The sequence below is a fragment of the Schistocerca serialis genome, chromosome 2 (assembly GCF_023864345.2).
Source record: "Schistocerca serialis cubense isolate TAMUIC-IGC-003099 chromosome 2, iqSchSeri2.2, whole genome shotgun sequence".
NCBI classification, from domain to species: domain Eukaryota; kingdom Metazoa; phylum Arthropoda; class Insecta; order Orthoptera; family Acrididae; genus Schistocerca; species Schistocerca serialis.
The window spans coordinates 454,378,680-454,401,068 of record NC_064639.1 but is presented as its reverse complement, the minus strand read 5'-3'; the positions used below and the strand labels follow the sequence as shown (position 1 = coordinate 454,401,068).

The following is a 22,389-nucleotide window of genomic DNA, read 5'->3' as shown; positions in this document are numbered from 1 at the left end:
TGACCACACCTGTTCAACGGCAGTTTTTAGTGGTGAGGCGGCCCGTTAACTGTGCCTGAATAGTTTGATAATAAATTATGGCCTGGTACACAGTGGTGTGTGACCGAATCTGTAGCTGAAAAGTCAGTGGGCTAACCACATTGCAGGAGACCCACGTTCGATTCCTGGTACTGAAAGGCGGGAGGACAGGTACGCGATACACTCAGCTTCGTGAGGCCATCTGAGGAGCTACTCAATGGGTTTATAGCGGTTCCAAGATCAAGAACCCAACAAAGACCGGGAAAGCGGTGTGCTGACCATAAGACCTCCATATCGCAGTCAATGACACCATTGGGTTCACGAGACTCCGAGGGCCATAGACACGGGTTGACACGTAGATGCCGTGTTTCTTGACTTCCGCAGGGCGTTCGATACAGTTCCCCACAGTCGTTTAATGAACAAAGTAAGAGCATATGGACTATCAGACCAATTGTGTGATTGGATTGAAGAGTTCCTAGATAACAGAACGCAGCAAGTCATTCTCAATGGAGAGAAGTCTTCCGAAGTAAGAGTGATTTCAGGTGGGCCGCAGGGGAGTGTCATAGGACCGTTGCTATTCACAATATACATAAATGACCTTGTGGATGACATCGGAAGTTCACTGAGGCTTTTTGCGGATGATGCTGTGGTATATCGGGAGGTTGTAACAATGGAAAATTGTACTGAAATGCAGGAGGATCTGCAGCTAATTGATGCATGGTGCAGGGAATGGCAATTTAATCTCAATGTAGACAAGTGTAATGTGCTGCGAACACATAGAAAGATAGATCCCTTATCATTTAGCTACAAAATAGCAGGTCAGCAACTGCAAGCAGTTAATTCCATAAATTATCTGGGAGTACGCATTAGGAGTGATTTAAAATGGAATGATCATATAAAGTTGATCGTCGGTAAAGCAGATGCCAGACAGATTCACTGGAAGAATCCTAAGGAAATGCAATCCGTAAACAAAGGAAGTAGGTTACAGTACGCTTGTTCCCCCACTGCTTGAATACTGCTCAGCAGTGTGGGATCCGTACCAGATAGGGTTGATAGAAGAGAGAGAGAAGATCCAATGGAGAGCAGCGCGCTTCGTTACAGGATCATTTAGTAATCGCGAAAGCGTTACGGAGATGATACATAAACTCCAGTGGAAGACACTGCAGGGGAGATGCTCAGTAGCTCGGTACGGGCTTTTGTTAAAGTTTCGAGAACATACCTTCACCGAAGAGTCAAGCAGTATATTGCTCCCTCCTACGTATATCTCGCGAAGAGACCACGAGGATAAAATCAGAGAGATTAGAGCCCACACAGAGGCATACTGACAATCTTTCTTTCCACAAACAGTACGAGACTAGAATAGAGGGGAGAACCGACAGAGGTACTCAAGGTACCCTCCGCCACACACCGTCAGGAGGCTTGCGGAGTATGGATGTAGATGTAGATTGGTCAGGCCCGATTGGCCTGTCTGAGGCCAGAACGCGCGACCTTCACCTTTTCACCTTGACACAGTGACGTATATCCTTTGAAAGTTGACGGAAGAGAGAGTGGCTGCTCACCCCAGCAGGAAACCCCAGATCCAGGGCATGCCGAGCAGGAAGTGCGCCATGACGGTGATGACTGCGCACTCTGCCAGCCACGGCACCAGCCCCAGCTTGAGCACGTGCACCGCCAGCCGCCGCAGTGCGCCCGGGTCCAGGTCGAGGCCGGCTCGGATCAGGATGATCACCAGCGCGATGCGTCTGCAGGCACAACGCTTTCATTACCAGTGGCTTGCTGGGTGAGAAATCACAAGTTAGGTAACGAACGAGGCTCTTCGCAGAATCGGTGAGGAAGGGAATATGTATAAAACTGTAATTGGAGAAGGGCTAGCATTATTGGACATGTTTTGACACATGAGGGAATAACCTGCATGGTACTGGAGAGAGTTGTAGAGGACAAAATCGTAGAGGCTGACATGTTTGTAAGACACACATCTAAACATATTGAAGGACGAGTTTCCAAATTGTTGATTCTAATTACACTACTGGCCATTAAAATTGCTACACCACGAAGATGACGTGCTACAGACGCGAAATTTAACCGACAGGAAGAAGATGCTGTGATATGCAAATGATTAGCTTTTCAGAGCATTCACACAAGGTTGGCGCCAGTGGCGACACCTACATCGTGCTGAAATGAAGAAAGTTTCCAACCGATTTATCATACACAAATAGCAGTTGACCGGCGTTGCCTGGTGAAACGTTGTTGTGATGCCTCGTGTAAGGAGGAGAAATGCGTACCATCACGTTTCCGACGGTCGGATTGTAGCCTATCGCGATTGCGGTTTATCGTATCGCGATGTTACTGCTCGCGTTGGTCGAAATCCAATGACTGTTAGCAGAATATGCAATCGGTGGGTTCAGGAGGGTAATACGGAACGCCGTACTGGATCACAACGGCCTCGTATCACTAGCAGTCGAGATGACAGGCATCTTATCCGTATGGATGTAACGTATCGTGCAGCCACGTCTCGATCGCTGAGTCAACAGAAGGGGACGTTTGCAATACAACAACCATCTGCACGAACAGTTCGACTAGCAGCAGCAGCATGGACTATCAGCTCGGAGACCATGGCTGCGTTTACCCTTGACGCTGCATCACAGACAGGAGCACCTGCGATGGTGTACTCAACGACGAACCTGGGTGCACGAATGGCTCTGAGCACTATGGGACTCAACTGCTGAGGTCATTAGTCCCCTAGAACTTAGAACTAGTTAAACCTAACTAACCTAAGGACATCACAAACATCCATGCCCGAGGCAGGATTCGAACCTGCGACCGTAGCGGTCTTGCGGTTCCAGACTGCAGCGCCTTTAACCGCACGGCCACTTCGGCCGGCGGTGCACGAATGGCAAAACGTTATTTTTTCGGATGAATCCAGGTTCTGTTTACAGCATCATGATGGTCGCATCCGTGTTTGGTGACATGGCGGTGAACGCACATTGGAAGCGTATATTCGTCATCACCATACTGGCGTATCACCCGGGGTGATGGTATGGGGTACAACTGGTTACACGTCTCTGTCACCTCTTATTCGCATTGACGGCACTTTGAACAGTGGACGTTACATTTCAGATGTGTTACGACCCGTAGCTCTACCCTTCATTCGATCCCTGCGAAACCCTACATTTCAGCAGGATAATGCACGATCGCATGTTGCATATCCTGTACGGGCCTTTCTGGATACAGAAAATGTTCGACTGCTGCCCTGGCCAGCACATTCTCCAGACCTCTCACCAACTGAAAACGTCTAGTCAATGGTGGCCGAGCAACTGGCTCGTTACAATACGCCAGTCACTAATCTTGATGAACTGTGGTATCGTATTGAAGCTGCATGGGCAGCTGTACCTACACGCCATCCAAGCTCTGTTTGACTCAATGCCCAGGCGTATCAAGGCCGTTATTGCGTGAAAATGTAATCATATGTCAGTTCTAGTATAATATATTTGTCCAATGAATACCCGTTTATCATCTGCATTTCTGCTTGGTGTAGCAATTTCAATGGCCAGTAGTATATTAAGGAAAGGTAAGTGTACTACTTTCTCTAAATATGATCGTCAACGTTGGGTCCTCGAGTCAAAAGTTCGCTCAGGAGTGTAAGTTGCGGAGTGGAGAGCTGCGTTACCTGAGCACGGAGCAGACTTCTACGTAGGGCCCGGTGATGTCGATGACACCGAGGTTCTGGAAGGCGATTCCAACGAGCAGCATGCCGACCAGCGAGGGCAGCATCAGCAGCGTGGCCAACCAGCCGCCGACGTGTGCCGTCAGCGTCAGCAGCGCCAGCTTGAACAGCTGACCACCTGCCGACGCCCAACAAGCGGTCAACAGACAAAACATATCTCTATGCAAGAGGAGTCAGTTGCAATTCAAGTGTTTCTGGCTTTCTGTATCGATTTTTTGCCTCCTTTTGTTGTTAATTTGAAATCACATTGCCACTGGGGACAGGAACACAAGATTAATCTCAACATAGGCAGGAAATGAAGTTTGTATCTTCATGTTGAATGAAGAGAAAAGGACAAAGGTTAGTCTAACCTAGTCGACCAAGAAGATATTATAGACGGACGCTATTCGGATAGGATAAGGTGGGAAAATGAAGTCGACCACGACCGTTCGAAAGGAGTCATCCTGACATATGCCTTGACAACTTTGAGAGATCAAGGAAAACCATCAAGATTATGTTCTTCATCTTACTGCACTTATCGGGAGATTGCTTGTGGGCGCCAGTGAGCTGCTCGTGAACCGTGGTTGACCAAACGGTAAATGTACGTTACGTTGAAGCTTTACGAGGTATCTGTCTTATTTACGTCATGGAGTTTATTAGGGATTGACCGTAGAATTGCGTATGCAAATAGGAAGTACCATTCTGGCTGAATATGGACGGGAGTTACTAATGGCATTCCAGTGATACGCTGGCTGGGATAGGAATTTTGTAACTACACTGCTAGTCCTTAAAGTTGCAACAGCATGAAGTCGGCGTACAAGAAACATCAAATGGCATGAAGTGTATTTCGTGCTAGCATATAAAAATGATCAGCATTTCAGCTTAACCACACAAACTAGATAGGTTTAACACAATCTACATTGAGCTCTCGCCTATCATGAAAGATCACCATTGGTTTTTTCATTCAGAAATCGCATTTGAATGTGCGTTGTTTCTGAGAAGCCCGTCTAATGCCTCGTGTAAGAAGGAAAAATTGATACCAGCTCATGTAAGAATTTGACAGTACCAAAATCGCGGCCTATCGAGGCTGCTGATTATCATTCTGCGATTTTCAGCTATCCAGCCAATATGGGTTGACGCCGTGCTGGATGTCAACAGGTCAACTTAACTAGCATCCGAGAGGACAAACATTGTTCTCCCGTGCAGGGTTGTTGAGCCATGACACGTGGCTTGAGTCAGGAAACGGGCTTATTTGCAGCAAGCCAAGTATCCGCACGGATAATGTGACGAGGTCTGGAGCACCGTAAGTTGTAAGTGCTGCGACCGTTGTTGCGGATCCCCTTGACGCGTCAATAGAGGAGCCCCGAAAGTGGTCGGCCCTACGACAGTGGACACAGAAATGGCACCACGTCGTGTTTTGAGTCGAGTCGTGGTTCTGTGTACAGTTCACGATGGACATATCCGCGTGTCGAGGATTTGAGAAGAAATAATATTAATAGACCGCATTCTTCTCTTCATACAGGCCCAGAACCTGATGTCATCCTACGGAATGCTGTTGGGCACACAAACATAGTCACCTCTAGTCACACAGCCTATAATTTCGGCAGAAGGCTATGCATTTTTGATGTATTAAGTCCAGTGGTTGCGTCTCATCTTTGAGGTCTCCGTGATATTTTTCAACAAGACACCACAAGACTGTACGTTGCCTGTAGTGTCCTATCTACATTGATACAAAGGGTGTTCCAATATTGCTGTTTCCAGAATGTTCTCCAGGTCTCCCATCCACTGAAAACATCTGTCCATCCGTTACAGAGAGGCGGACACGTCACCGCTTACCAGCTAGTACAGTTGACCAATTCTGGCACTGAGTTGAAGCTGCATGGAATGGATACCCCGTATCTGTTATCGAAGCTCAGTTCGAGTCTCTGTCAAGTCGGGTTAGAGCTGACGTTGGTGTCAAATTGGTGCTCTCTGTACTAAATTTCGCAACTGTACACCTACACATCACCTAAAGAGTTTATCATGTGTTGTTCATACTGAGCTATATACGTATAACAAGCGACATGTCGTGATTTGCTAATCTTCCTACGGGCGCAACCTTAATGACCAGCAGTGTGTTTTATTCGTTGTGTTGCTAATCATCTAGTGTGTGCGACAGATAGTTTTGTCGAAATTGTCTGTGGATCTAAAGAGTGTTGAACGTGAACTGTTGCATCATCAAGTTTGCCGCAAAAACTTGTCAAGATCCGCAACGGAAAACAGCACACATTTTTAAACTGCGACACAGTTGCGAATAAAAGAGTGATCCAAAAAATTTAGAATAAATTTATTTTATTTCCGTCTATGGTCACAAGACTACCAGTTTTGGTTAGCGATAACCGTCTCCAGATCTGAAGAAAAATAGGAAAATCAAGTACCGGGTGATCAAAAAGTCAGTATAAATTTGAAAACGGAATAAATCACGGAAGAATGTAGATAGAGAAGTACAAATTGACACACATGCTTGGAATGACAATACAAAAGTTCAAAAAATGTCCGACAGATGGCGCTTCATCTGGATCAGAACAGCAATAATTAGCATAACATAGTAAGACAAAGCAAAGATGTTCTTTACAGGAAATGCTCAGTATGAAACTTCCTGGCAGATTAAAACTGTGTGCCCGACCACACAGTTTTAATCTGCCAGGAAGTTTCATATCAGCGCACACTCCGCTGTAGAGTGAAAATCTCATTCTGGAATGCTCAGTATGTGCACCATCATTCGTCAACAATAGCTGCAGTCGAGGAATAATGTTGTGGACAGCACTGTAAAACATGTCCAGAGTTGTTGTGAGGCATTGGCGTCGGATGTTGTCTTTCAGCATCCCTAGAGATGTCGGTCGATCACGATACACTTGCGACTTCTGGTAACTCCAAAGCTAATAATCGCTAGGACTGAGGTCTGGGGACCAGGGAGGCCAACCATGACGAAGGTGGCGGCTGAGCACACGAGCATCACCAAACGACGCGCGCAAGAGATTTTTCACGCGTTTAGCAATATGGGGTGGAGCGCCATCCTGCATAACCCCCATGTCATTCCAAGCATGTGTGTCAATTTTTACCTCTCTATCTACATTATTCCGTGGTTTATTAAGTTTTCAAATTTATACTGACTGTTTGATCACCCTGTACATTAATGGTTAGTCTACACCTTAAAATGGTAAGTATTACATTCTTCATACACGTGGAAAACACGTGTTTAAAATATGACGGGACATACCCGTTTTAAAATATCTAATATAATGAAGTAATACTCGCGTGGTAAAAAACCACAGAACATCATCTCAGCACCATCGCACGGGATTAAAATATATTGTAAACTAGACCACAGGGCCGGCAATTATCCTCTTCAAAGCGCTACACTTCATAAATTGAGGTACAGCAGACAAAATATGTGTACTAAGCTCGTCAGATGTCACTACAGTGGGCCTACACATATTGGACAGTTAAACAATTGTACAAAAGCTATGAAACGAAAAGCACAATAAGAAAAAAAAAACTATAGTCCGCTTTACAAAATGTAAAAGTTATTGCAGTAATAAATGAAATATTAAAACACGAATGAAGTTAAATTTTAAAATTAATAAAAAGGAAACAGTTAAGTGACAATATAAGATGCTGGAACGCACTTCGCCGATTTTTAGATAAAAAGTAATAACATACACAGGAACAGGCTTAAGGAGCTAACAAAATAACGTAAGTATGATAATATAACTAGATAAAGCCAAAGGATGTAGTAGCGACCGGAATGCAGCGTAGATTGTTGCATCTAGCTGGCTTCCTTCTCCAGTTATTTTGTCATTGTTATTTGGCTAGCTCCTTAGTCATGTGGCTACTTTTTATCTAAGATCACAAAAGTGTGTCAGAATCACGTAACGTCGCTTAATTTTTGTTTTTAATAACTTTACAATTTAACTTCATTCGCGTTTTTTATATATTTCAATTTATAATGATAGTAAATTATACACCTTCCAAGCCCAACAGTTTTTACCTACTACACTTTTTCATTTTATTGCACTCTGTGTAACTGATGAATATGTGTAGGTCTGTAATAGTGACACCTAACGAGCTTACGACACACATTTTGTGTCTCTGTACCTCAGTTAGTTATGAACAACAGCGCTGTTAACAAAATGACGGCCGGCGCTGTGGCCTAGTTCACACCACATTTCAAACACGAGGGTCGATGCTAAGTTGATTTTGTGTGTATTTCTTGATATTAGGAAATGTTTAAAAACGGGTATGCATCATACACGGAAAAGCCTAAGAAACTTTTACAGCTGCCTAATATTGTGTAGGGCCACCGCGAGCATGCAGAAGTGGCGGAACACGGCGTGGTATGGACTTGACTAACGTCTGAAGTAGTACTGGAGGGAATTGACACCATGAATCCTGCAAGACTGTCCATAAATCCGTAAGAGCAAGAGGGGTGGAGATCTCTTCTGAACAGCACGTTGCAGGGCTTCCCAGATATGACCATTAATGCTCATGTCTGGGGAGTTTGGTGACCAGCGGAAGTGTTTAAACTCAGATGAGTTTTCCTGTAAACACACTGTAACAACTCTGGACATGTTGGGAGTCGCATTGTCTGCTGGAATCGCCCAAGTCCGTCGGAATGCACAATGGACATGAATGTAAGCAGGTGATCAGACAGGATGCTTGCGTACGTGTCACCTGTCGTATCTAGACGTATTAGCAGTACCATATCACTCCAACTGCACACGCCCCACACCATTATAGAGCCTCCACCAGCTTGAACAGTCCCCTGCTGACATGGACAGTCCACGGATTCATAAGGGAGTCTCCATACCTGTGTGTGTCCATCCGTTCGACACACACTGACACGAGACACGTCCGACCAGGTAACATGTTTCTAGTCATCAACAGTCCGTGTTGACGGGCCCGGGCGAGGAGTAAGCTGTGTGTCGTGCAGTCATCAAGAGTACACGAGTCAGCCTGCGGCTCCGAAAGCCCATGTTGATGGTGCTTCGTTGAAAGGTTCGCACGCTGACACTTATTGATGGCCCAGCATTGAAATCTGTAGAAATTTGCGGAAGTGTTGCGCTCCTGTCACGTTGAACGATTCTCTTCAATCGCCGTCGGTCCCGTTCTTGCAGGATCTTCTAGTGGCAGCAGCAACGTCTGAGATTTTATGTTTTACCAGATTCCTGATATGTACGGTACACTCTTGAAATGGTCGTACGGGATACTCCCCACTTCATCGCTACCTCGGATTTGCTGTGTCTCATCGCTGGTGCGGCGACTATTACATCACGTTAAAACTCACTTAAATCTTGATAACCTGCCATTGTAGTAGCAATAACAGTTCTAACAACTGTGGCAGACACTTGTCTTATACAGGGTGTTACAAAAAGGTACGACTAACTTTCTGGAAACATTTCTCACACACAAAGAAAGAAGATATGTTATGTGGACATGTGTCCGGAAACGCTTACTTTCCATGTTAGAGCTCATTTTATTACTTCTCTTCAAATCACATTAATCATGGAATGGAAACACATAGCAACAGATCGTACCAGCGTGACTTCAAACACTTTGTTACAGGAAATGTTCAAGATTTCCTTCGTTAGCGAGGATACATGCATCCACCCTCCGTCGCATGGAATCCCTGATGCGCTGATGTAGCCCTGGATAATGGCGTATTGTATTACAGCTGTCCACAATACGAGCACGAAGAGTCTACATTTGGTACCGGGGTTGCGTAGACAAGAGCTTTCAAATCCCCCCCATAAATGAAAGTCAAGAGGGTTGAGGTCAGGAGAGCGTGGAGGCCATGGAATTGGTCCCCCTCTACCAATCCATTGGTCACCGTATCTGTTGTTGAGAAGCGTACGAACACTTCGAGTGAAATGTGCAGGAGCTCCATCGTGCATGAACCACATGTTGTGTCGTACTTGTAAAGGCACATGTTCTAGCAGCACAGGTAGAGTATCCCGTATGAAATCATGATAACGTGCTCCATTCAGCGTAGGTGGAAGAACATGGGGCCCAATCAAGACATCACCAACGATGCCTGCCCAAACGTTCACAGAAAATCTGTGTTGATGACGTGATTGCACAATTGCGTGCGGATTCTCGTCAGCCCACTCATGTTGATTGTGAGAATTTACAATTTTATCGCGTTGGAGTGAAGCTTCATCCGTAAAGAGAACATTTGCACTGAAATGAGGATTGACACATTGTTGGATCAACCATTCGCAGAAGTGTACCCGTGGAGGCCAATCAGCTGCTGATAGTGCCTGCACACGCTGTACATGGTACGGAAACAACTGGTTCTCCCGTAGCACTCTCCATACAGTGACGCTGACATTAGGGTTATCGTCAACTGCATGAAGAATTGCCCCTCCATTGCAGGTGTCCTCGTCGTTCTAGGTCGTCCCCAGTCGCGAGTCATAGGCTGGAATGTTCCGTGATCCCTAAGACGCCGATCAGTTGCTTCGAACGTCGTCCTGTCGGGACACCTTCGTTCTGGAAATCTGTCTCGATACAAACGTACCGCGCCACGGCTATTGCCCCGTGCTAATCCATACATCAAATGGGCATCTGCCAACTCCGCATTTGTAAACATTGCACTAACTGCAAAAACCACGTTCGTGATGAACACTAACCCGTTGATGCTACGTACTGATGTGCTTGATGCTAGTACTGTAGAGCAATGAGTCGCATGTCAACACAAGCACCGAAGTCAACATTACCTTCCTTCAATTGGGCCAACTGGCGGTGAATCGAGGAAGTAGAGGACATACTGCCGAAACTAAAATGAACTCTAACATGGAAATTAAGCGTTTCCGGACACATGTCCACATAACATTTCTTTATTTATGTGTGAGGAATGTTTCCTGAAATTTTGGCCGTACCTTTTTGTAACACCCTGTATAGGCGTTGCCCACCGCAGCGCCGTGTTCTGCTTGTTTACATACACCTGTATTTGAGTACGCATGCCTATACCAGTTTCTTTTGGCACTTCAGTGTATTTTAAACGTTTTCCACATGTATGAGGATAGTAATACTTCTCATTATGGCATATTTTGTTTTGATATGAACACTGTCCATTAGTTGTACTTTATTTTCCCATTTTTCTGCAGATCTGAAGACGGTCGTCGGTGACCGAAATCTGTAGTCTAAAGACCAAAAATTTTGTGATCGCAAAAAAGGAAAGATTTATTGTGGACGTTGTTTAGGCCATGTTGGAGGCCCACAGTGCGTGCAGAGTATGAGAAGTAGTCGCTGCAGTGGACGTACCGGGGCCGGCGTCGTGTCCGACGACAGCGAAGGTGACGACCCAGCAGAGCAGCAGGATGATGACGAGGGCGACGACGCGCGCGAAGCGGCGGTAGGACGGGCAGATGGGCGGCGGGCACAGCCGCGGCCAGAAGGCGGGCTGCCACGACGGCGTCGTCTCCTTTTGGTGGCACCGCTTGAACAGCAGGAACCACCACGACCTGCCGGCCAAGGCGCTGGTTGCTCACTCACCATACCCACAGTTGACCGCTAGGACTACTGCTACAAAAATCGACATTAGACAAAGACAACTTCGACTATGGACGTATGATCGTTCCACGAGATGTCTGCTTAAAGAGGTTGTAAGTAGGCTGTTTAGGTTTTTATGTTGGTAATGCCACGTAGTGCTGTGTATGAAAATCACTGACTGCGTTGTATGCAGTCAGTGACTGGTTGGACTCATTGCTTGAATATTCGTTGGGGTAGTGTAGGGCAGTTGGATGTGAACAGCGCGTAGAGTTGGGCAGTTTGAGGTGAGCCGCGAGCAGTGGTAGAAGTGGGAGGATGTGTGGAGAGATATGCCAGAGTTTTGAGCGGACGATCTGGACGTGTGTTCGTCAGAAAAAGGAAATTTGTTTAATTGGATGTCAAAAATATATATTGGACTTTTGAACGCTATTAAGATAAATACATTGATTGTTCTCTATCAAAATCCTTCATTTCCTAATTATGCCTATCAGTAGTTAGTGCCTTCAGTAGTTAGAATCTTATTTAGCTGGCAGTTTTGGCGCTCGGTGTATTGCAGTAGTTCGAGTAACGAAGATTTTTGTGAGGTAAGTGAGTCATGAAAGGTATAGCTTATTTTTAGTCAGGGCCATTCTTTTGTAGGGATTATTGAAAGAGACTGCGCAGATTGCGTTGCGCTAAAAAATATTGTGTCAGTTTAGTGATGATCAGAATAAGTAAAGTGTGGTGTGCATACTGTAAGACCTTCAGTACACACACCATCAGATTATTTGACTTGTCGCTCTAACGAAGCAGGCGAGTGTCAGCAATATGTCTCGTGGTCTTATCGTGGCGTGTTGATCTTCTGGCGTTAGGTCAAACGATAGAAATGCCACTTGCACACAGAGTAGCAGATTGACGATGACCAACTTTAAACAGAACTTGATTAACTTTCACACACATTTATTAAAATAATAACAAGCACAAAAATTACTTAACTTGGTTCTGGATGCTATTTACAATTGACAATCTGAAGTTCCTTTGGTATTGGTGCGTTAATCTTATTCTCACATATATCTCTGATACTTCACAAAAGTGTCTACACATTTATCTTCATGACTATGTACAGGAATATGGTAATCTTATTTGGCGCAGACTGAAACTTGTCTATAGACTGGCACAGACTGGTGCAGACAAATGCAGACTGACTAATCGGAGGTCTGTACACACGTTATAATACCTCGCACGTTCATGTATCACTGCGCGAGTGTGAACCACGAGGAGAAAAGGTTCTACGTTAGCAGCAATCCTCATTGGCTGCGTTACATATTAATACGCGGATTGGCGGAAGCAGAATTTAGTCCGTCTCTACGGCAGCGCCATCTCGTAGTGCAGAGACGGACGAGCACTGCGGCTGCGCTACTGTGCTTAGAGGGGCGCGCTCTAGTGGGAAAGTTGTGTACGCGCTAACTATGCAGAACTACGTACACAACATAAAGAGAGAACTGTCTGAGTACGTTCAGTTTTACTCAGCTGTCTCTGTATCAAATAACGTAGTTTATCAGCGCAGTCATTCCTAATTTTTCTAAGGGAACGTTTCAAGGGGCAAGCAGCGACAGACGGGGTAAGAGGAAACAGCCGATTTTGCACGTGCAATACGAGCAGCGAAGTCCTGGCGATAAAAATCAGCCATCTCATTGTAGGGGGGCAAATGGTACTTCAGGCTCTGTCATTGGCGCCAGCTGACATGCCTAAAAGCTGCTGCGACTACATGGCACGGTGGCTGTAAATGATGTAGCCAATGTCAGCATCAAACGTGCTCGTAGCGAGTTATTCAGTAAATTTGTATTCCATTTCTTGGGAGTTGTCATCGCTGATGGTGGTGGTAAGCGAACAACTATGCGTAACGAGGCGAAAGAAACTTTGCGGGATGCAAACTCTCTTCAAGCGCGAAGCTAAATTGCGCACATGCGTATACCGCAACCTTCGCTTGGAACCGGCGACGACGATAACCGCGTTTGTGCCTCGACCTGCTCGAAGCAGCGTCGTTCACGAATCTGACTACAGTGTTATCCGCTGCTGAGAAGACGCGCAACCGTTGAGCAGCAGTGGGTTGGATCTGCTTTGCGGTAAGAGCGAAACAGAACGTGCTGTTCTACATACATTATCGTCAATGCAGCTGCGTTAAAGTTGTAAGACTGATTGTGGAGTTATTCACTTAAGGGGACCACACTGTGGTTCAGGTCTAAAAAAATCTATTTTCGATTTTCATCATATTTCGATAGATTAAGGTTTTATTAAAGTACTCTGAAAAGGATTTTGCTGAAAAAAATTTTTTCGAGCATTTGAAGAGCATTTTCCGACCACGTGTGTTTATGTGCCACACCCACTTTTCTGTCACCCACTGTCAACTCTAAGCCATATGGAAATGCCATTATTAGCTAAATAGAATGTGTAACCAATGTTCAAAAACGTTTGAGAACAAGGCTGAGAAAACTAACTGTTGTTATGAGAGAAAAAAAATCAGAAGATTGAAAATTGTTGACCGGATAGAGTCGGTTAACTAAAACTGTAATAGAAAACTTGCAGGTATACTATGGGCAGGCAAATAGGAGAAATAAAGAAAATCTGGTGGCAATGAAGAGAGATGTTTGGGCCATAATAAGTCCTGTCCATGTCACGGATTGTGTCCATCCAGAGAAAATGAGTGGTGCAAATACGAGGCCTGTTCAGAAAGTAAGCTCCGATTGATTGCCAAATTGAAACCACAGTGAACATCAGAAATGTTTTACTTGTAACAATTAGCTACACCTTTCAGCTACTTCTCTACGTAGTCGCCGTTCTGACTTAGACTTTTGTCATAGCGTTGTACCAACTTTTCAATAGCCTCATCATAGAAGGCAGCCGCCAGTGCTTTCCGCCAATTCTCCACGCTGGCCTACACCTCGTTGTCTGTGTCAAAATGTTGTCTTCAAAGACAGCGGTTCATGTGACCAGAGATGAAATTCAGGGGGAGACAATTGCGGACTGTATTGTGGGTAATCTAACATTTCCATTTGAAAACGATGCAGGAGCATCTTCATTGCCCCTGCAGAATGCGGCTGAGAATTGTCGTGAAGACGAAACAGCACGACAGTTATGTAATGTTAGCTGCATAGCTTCAGGCGCAATTTCTCACCAGGCCCTCGTACTTGGCGGCAGACACTATTTTCTAGACATCTTTACGCACTCACTGCGAGCTCAGAAATGAGAAGAGCGACGTGATGCTAACTGGGGTTATACTAGAGACACTACCCAACACATCTGTGCAAAGCTTTATCGGATTTTCATAGTCGTTTCCATTTCGCGACCGATCGGAACTTACTTTCTGAACGCCCCTCGTACAATAGGACTCAGGCAACTGGAGAATCTTCTTCTCACCAGCATTCTCCTCCTGCTGCTGTTATTACAACAATTAAACCTATTTTCAGAAGTTTGGCTCATCCTGACCTAAGGAAATGTCTGCATGGGTAGACATAGAAGCCAAATGAATGTTTCAACAGCATAATTTGGAACCGCATTCCTAAAACTGTATTTGTAGGCATGCATACAATGAAACTAGGAGTTCATGATGCTGTTATTACATTCAATTGTGGTAATATTGGAAAGCGTTGGGTACTGAAAAAGCTGGGAATTAATCCTGGTGAAAATATGATCACTGGGCTGCAACACTGCGATAAAATGAGGATAGCCGATGCAGACAGGTCTGCCAAGAAAGCAAGACAAACATCCAGGAAGGAGAAAAAGAAGCTGGAAGACCTGCTAGAGGCCAAAGAAGGGCCATCATATGCAGCAGGACAGTTTTAATTAACTGTAAGTAACAAATTTCAGAAGTTTTTTCTTTAAAGTCAATTTCCCGCAAACTAAAATTTTCAGTACATATGCCCCATTATATCAGAAACTATCATAGATAAATGAAATTTTCAGAGACTCTGCACAACATAAAAAGCCACCTCTGGTACTACATTCATTAATATTCCCCCATTAAGAAGTTCACAAAAACTATTTTTTCAGAAAAAACTTAGCATTTTTTGTTAATAAATGTAAAAATATTTCTTAAAAACTATAAAATAGATAAAGTAGATTTTAGTAAAGGTGACTATTAGCATCATGTAACATACAGTAAAAATATTTTTTCAGAAATGGGTCAAATACTTGCCTAAATTAACATGGGTTAGATAGTGTGTGGTCCCCTGAAGTACAAGGGCTTTTTTTCCCCCTTTGATGTCGGATCGGTCGTGAAATAACAGCTAATATCGCTAACATTTAGCTACATCTTCCAGCTACTTTTCTAGCTAATCACCGCTCGGACTCAGACTGTTTTAGCGTTGAACCAATTTTCCAGTACCCACATCATAGAAGGCAACCACCAATACTTTCCATCAAGTCTCTACGCCGGTCTCCAGCTTCTTGTCTGTGCCAAAATGCTGTCACAGCCAGTGGTTTGTGTGAGCAAAGAAATGACAATCAGAGGGAGCAAAGTCCGTGCTGCATGGATGCTGATCGAATATTTTCCATCGAAAATGCTGCAGGAACGTTTCTGTTGTATCTGCAATGTGCGGCCGAGAATTTTCTTTGAAAAGGACAATTCCTGATTAAAACATTTCTCTATGCTTGCTTTGAATTTACTTTCATAGACGACTTCTCTGATCACCTGGTCCATTTAATAAATAAGATCATCGTTTGACAAATCTTTCCATGATTGCCTACATCATGAACGTCTGAACGTCCTGCTTCGAAGTTCCTGCGCCACTGCCGCACTTTGTTGCCACGCATGACTTATGTCGGCTGCATGAAACCAGGCGGAAGCACTCAGCATGAAGAAATCTAATGACAGCGTGCACTTCGCACTTGACAGTGGGCTATTGTTGTAGGCACCTTTACGTGCTCAATGTGCACTCAAAACTGAAAATTACGACGTGACGCGATTGACGAAGTTACACATGCCACAGATGTGACGCACAAAGCTTCATTGGATTAGCCGGCCGAAGTGGCCGAGCGGTTCTAGGCGCTTCAGTCTGGAACCGCGCGACCGCTACGGTCGCAGGTTCGAATCCTGCTTCGGGCATGGAGGTGTGTGCTGTCCATAGGTTAGTTAGGTTTAAATAGTTCTAAATTCTAGGGGACTGATGACCTCAGAAGTTAAGTCCCATAGTGCTCCGAGCCATTTCATTGGATTATCACTGTGGTGTTAATTTCGCGACAGATTGGACCTTGGAAAAAAAATGGTGGTGGAGGGTACTTAGAGTCCTATCGTTCTGCCCCTTTTCCACACAATTCGCGAATGCTGAACGGAAAGAACGACAGTTTGAATGAGCAACAGTTTGCTTTTCCAGCCGTGATGATTTCGGGAGATGTATGCAGAAGTAAGTAATATGTTGCCCAGCTTCTCGAAACGTATACGCTCTAAATTTTAACTATTAACTGTCTTTTTTACTAGCGTCTGACATTGCCGCACTTATTAATCCAATCCGTTACGAAAATCGCCGCTGTTATTTGTATATTCTGTATCTCCTCTATTACTACTACTTGTTAAGGATCGTAGATTAACGACCGATACTCAAGAATCTAACAACCAGGGTTTTGTAAGGTACTGCTCTCATCACTGAATTACATTTGCTCCGTCTAACATCTGCTTTTTTTCTGCAATCTGTTTTTGTTGTCGTTCCACTTTACGCGTGCTTTTAGGTATTCGAAAAATTTACTCCAAGAATAGTGTGTTTCCGTTTATTTATGCGCTACTTAGCGTTGTTTACATTGAGGATCAACTGCCAGTGGCCACATCAAATGGCGGACACTAACACAGCAATTCAGAAAAGGTCGACGAAGGGTTCCAGCAGTGCGCTAACACCCAACACGAAGCCCGCAGCTTGTTCTACAGACAGAAGAGCGCTTACGTGTATTTGAGCAGAGGAGTCCTCTACACTTCAACGACAAACGCGTGCCGGAGTTTTCATCTTCTTTTTAACTCTGTTTCAGTCGACTCAAGGTAACATTTAAATATTATATTCCTGCGTTTGGCTACGTGGTATCGGCTCTGGTTTCACACCAGAAGCTGACGAGAAAACCAAAGAAACAACTCCAGAACAAAATTGTGCGATGCTGAAACAGATTGAATTTACTAAACTGTGTTTAGTACTAAGCTTAAATGTTATCGTTAGCTTAAAAATATCTTATTAAATACTCACATCTGATGCTCAATATTGTATTTCTTTTCTTTTACGCCATTATTCTGGCAGACAGTCTTCATCTTCTTCCAAAATTTTGTAATAAAAATGTAGTAGCATTCTACTTAGCATTGATTCGCTCCTACAATATGGCTTACTAGTGTGCTGCGGGAAGTGCCCAAGTGGTCTACTGTCAGTTGCAGAGTTCTCGTACTGGCGGTAGGGGAAGTTGAGGGCCAGTTGCGGAGTTCGCATGTTCAGCTGGTAAATGTTCCGACTATGTGCTAATCCGTATCAACCGTAAATCATCTGCGGGTCTGCTTGCATTTTGGGCCATTTTCTGTCACTGCTACTTTCTTATATACAACAAGATATTCGAGAGTGTTCACCATAGCGTTTGAATACCCTGTATGCCATGAATGGTTGTTGTGGTCTTCAGTCCTGAGACTGGTTTGATGCAGCTCTCCATGCTACCCTATCCTGTGCAAGCCTCTTCATCTCCCAGTACCTACTGCAACCTACATCCTTCTGAATCTGCTTAGTGTAGTCATCTCTTGGTCTCCCTCTACGATTTTTACCCTCCACGCTGCCCTCCAATACTAAATTGGTGATCCCTTGATGCCTCAGAACATGTCCTACCAACCGATCCCTTCTTCTAGTCAAGTTGTTCCACAAACTCCTCTTCTCCCCAATCCTATTCAATACTTCCTCATTAGTTATGTGATCTACCCATCTAATCTTCAGCATTCTTCTGTAGCACCACATTTCGAAAGCTTCTATTCTCTTCTTGTCCAAACTATTTATCGTCCATGTTTCACTTCCATACATGGCTACACTCCATACAAATACTTTCATAAATGACTTCCTGACAAATCTATACTCGATGTTAACAAATTTCTCTTCTTCAGAAACGCTTTCCTTGCCATTGCCAGTCTACATTTTATATCCTCTCTACTTCGACAATCGTCAGTTATTTTGCTCCCCAAATAGCAAAACTCTATCACTTTAAGTGTCTCATTTCCTAAGGTAATTCCCTCCCGACTTAATTCGACTACATTCCATTATCCTCGTTTTGCTTTTGTTGATGTTCATCTTATACCCTCCTTTCAAGACACTGTCCATTCTTCAACTTTTGTGGTCCTGTCCTCTTCAGTTGCGCGTAATACTACGGTATGTTGATGATTTTCACTTATGGACCGTCTGACAGCAACTGAATAAAACACAATTTTAGTGCCATACGCGTTTCGCCTTTATTTTCTGCAAGGCATCATCAGTGGCCTGTAATATGTACATATGTTAGCTATTTTATTTACATTTTTGTCACTGTGCCTATAGGTTATAAACAGTTCTGGTGGTTGGTATTTCCTATTAAGTAGTAATGTTTTGAACTGTACTTACAGGTTGCGTAGACAGTTTCTTACATATTACGCTCCTGTTGCATTTTTGGTCTTGTTCTTCTTCCTATGAGCGCCAATTTGCTGTTTTTTCCGCATTCCACAGCATTATGCACTGAACGCTTGTTTTAATGCAATGTTTTGGTTTCTGTTGCCGACTGTCAAACGTTTTTGCCAAAGATCGAATATTACTGCCAAACTTATGAGTGTAACTATCGAAGTATCTGTGGTCTGTTCGTGTATGCATTTGTGTGTGTGTATGTGTGTGTGTGTGTGTGTGTGTGTGTGTGTGTGTGTGTGTGTGTATTTTGGTGTTATGTATTTATTTATTTATTTATTTATTTATTTTTTTTGAGGGGGGGCTGTGTATGTGTGTGTGTGTGTGTGTGTGTGTGTGTGTGTGTGTGTGTGTGTGTGTGTGTGTGTGTGTGTATTTTGGTGTTATATACTTTTTTTATGTTATTTCCTTTATTAAGTGTAGTAGGGAGGCTGTGCTGATGTGTGTTTGTTCATTTATCACATGTTTGTTTTCTGCTATGGCTTTCTGGATGTGGAAGTTTTCTTGCATTTGTATAAGATGTTTGTCATGGTTGCTTATTCTCATTATTTTCATTTCTTGTTCCATGTTTGTAGGATGATGGTTGTAGTGTTTTAAATGCTCTGCAAATGTGGAATGGTTTGTTTCATACTTCCAACATCTGATATGTTCTTTGTATCTTGTTTCAAAATTCCTGCATGTCATGCCTATGTATACTGCATCACAACTTTGACATTCAAGTTTATATATTCCTGATTGTTGGAATTTGTCCCTCTTGGTAGCTGGCTGGCTTAGGTGTGATTGAAGGGTTTGCCCAGGCTTATATGCTATTTTGAAGCCCTGTCTCTTTAGGATGTTTGCAACTCTGTGTGTTAGTTTATGTGTGTAGGTCATGGTGTACCATCTGGTTCTTTTCTGTGTGGTGTTGTCATTGTGTGTGTTTGTTGAGTGTGTTTGTAAGTTTTCAGCTTGTGAGTTCTTTTGTATTGTGGAAATGTTGTGTTTGTTTTTTATTTGTGTTTTTATTTTTTGATTGAGCCTGTGTACCACATGTGTGTCATACCCGTTGTTCCTAGCTATTTGTATGATCATGTTCATTTCTTGTTCATAGTTTCTCTTGCTGAGTGGGATTCTGTTTAATCTATGTAACATGTGTCTTAGTGCTGCAAATTTCTGGCTTTGGGGGTGGTTGGATGTGGAATGTATTATTGTGTCCGTGGCTGTTGGTTTTCTAAAGATGTTAAATGTATGTTTTCCATTTTCTTTTTTAATTGTAATGTCAAGAAAATTTATTTGATTTTCTTTTTCTTTTTCAATCCTGTGCTCTGTCTGACAGAATTACAATGTCATTGGCGAACCTCGAAGTTTTTATTTCTTCTCCATGGATTTTAATACCTACTCCGAACTTTTCTTTTGTTTCCTTTACTGCTTGCTCAATATACAGATTGAATAACATCGGGGAGAGGCTACAACCCTGTCTGACTCCCTTCCCAACCACTGCTTCCCTTTCATGTCCCTCGACTCATAACTGTCGTCTGGTTTCTGTACAAATTGTAAATAGCCTTCCGTTCTCTGTATATTACCCATGCCACCTTCAGAATTTGAAAGAGTATTCCAATCAACATTGTCAAAAGCTTTCTCTAAGTCTACAAATGCTAGAAACGTAGGTTTGCCTTTCCTTAATCTTTCTTATAGGGTAAGTCGTAGGGTCAGTATTGCCTCACATGTTCCAATATTTTTACGGAATCCAAACTGGTCTTCCCCGAGGTCGGCTTCTATCATTTTTTCCATTCGTCTGTAAAGAATTCGCGTTAGTATTTTGCAGCTGTGACTCATTAAACTGATAGTTCGGTAATTTTCACATCTGTCAGCACCTGCTTTCTTTGGGATTGGAATTATTATATTCTTCTTGAAGTCTGAGGGAATTTCGGCTGTCTCATACATCTTGCTCACCAGATGGTAGAGTTTTGTCAGGACTGACTCTCCCAAGGCTGTCAGTAGTTCTAATGGAATGTTGTCTACTCCGGGGGCCTTGTTTCGGTCTTCAGTTGGCATATAAACTTTGTTGTAAATTAGTTTTATTCCTTTAGTTTTATTCCTTTTATTACTTTTATTCCTTTAGTTTTATTCCTTTTATTACTTTAGTTTTATTACTTTAGTTTTATTACTTTAGTTTTATTACTTTAGTTTTATTACTTTAGTTTTATTACTTTAGTTTTATTACTTTAGTTTTATTACTTTAGTTTTATTACTTTAGTTTTATTACTTTAGTTTTATTACTTTAGTTTTATTACTTTAGTTTTATTACTTTAGTTTTATTACTTTAGTTTTATTACTTTAGTTTTATTACTTTAGTTTTATTACTTTAGTTTTATTACTTTAGTTTTATTACTTAATTAGGTCACAACGCACATCTCCAGAGAACACAAACACATATCCAAATATTTTTCAAGAGGAGAACCAGGGGCAAAGTCTTGAAAGTTGGAAGTGTTTCTATAGCTACGTTTGTCCTTGATACAGCATTAAAAGCATGAAACTAATGACGTGTTTGTCGTTCAGATGAGAATATCTGCGTCTGGTTTAACAGACTGTCAGTTAATGGCATTAACACCTTGAATGGTTTTAATTTTTCCTCGTCTGTGATATGAGCGTGCGTTGAAGAATGTGCATTACTGTACCACTTGAAAGTATGCTTTTTTACTTCTCATAAGGTACTGTATTCTACCATTGATCACACAGCAATCGAGATGACGCCGTGGAACGTAGCTACCGTGTGTTCATCAGCTTACTTTCAACGCTTTTGTAACAGACAGTTTCAATACCTTTGCAAACTATTTCGTTTTTTCACTTAGTGACTCAAAATTTCAAGTCTTTTCAAGCTTAGTGTTGGTGAATCTTGAGCCTATCATTTTGTTTCCCTATTTTTCATTAGCTTAATGGCCTTGTAAGTTCAGGCCAAAATTGTTAAGCAGTATAATGGGGAACTTTGAAATTTAATGTGTAAAATATTCAAGATACAATTCTCAAGATTGCCGGTCCTGTAAGCAAAGAAAAAGTTCTCTAAGAAAGCAGCGTGCCTAGTTTCTGCAGTAACAATATTACTAGATATTTCAGTATCTTTTTAATATGTCCCTCCAAGTAGTTAGTATACAAGAGAAACAGTAATGTCAGGAAATAAATGACTGCGGGAATTATTTGAAATTAGAGAGTTATTTAAAAAGGTTAAGGGCTGGTGAAACAGTAGCGGTTACCTCTATGTGAAAACAGTAGCTACGTGCAGGAACTAATCACTGCAGAAGCTATGTATACCTGTACACTGAACAGGTTGTTGGTAAGCACAGTACTGTATCACAAGAAAACTTGTTTACGGTGTGAAGTTGAGATGGAACTTTAGAGTTTGATTTATGTTATTAGAAAATAATGCGCCAGTTCATTCCAGTTGAATGTCTGGAGTAAGTTGGCGTGGTCACAAATGAATTTAGTTTCAAGACATTAAATACAAATATCATAAATCTGATTTTACTA

The 22,389-nt window shown here is 42.9% G+C and overlaps 1 protein-coding gene across 2 annotated transcripts in view; it reads right to left on the bottom strand.

The window, feature by feature from the left end:
• LOC126457340 (sodium/hydrogen exchanger 9B2-like) overlaps positions 1-22,389 on the bottom strand; it is a 372,728-nt gene that overhangs the window by 53,009 nt on the left and 297,330 nt on the right. For both annotated transcript variants that reach the window (XM_050093554.1, XM_050093556.1), the window contains 3 exons: positions 11,024-11,223; positions 3,686-3,860; positions 1,578-1,760 (listed from right to left, as the gene is read on the bottom strand). In XM_050093554.1, coding sequence (XP_049949511.1) covers positions 1,578-1,760; positions 3,686-3,860; positions 11,024-11,223 — 558 coding nt within the window. The remainder of the gene's footprint in view (positions 1-1,577; positions 1,761-3,685; positions 3,861-11,023; positions 11,224-22,389) is intronic.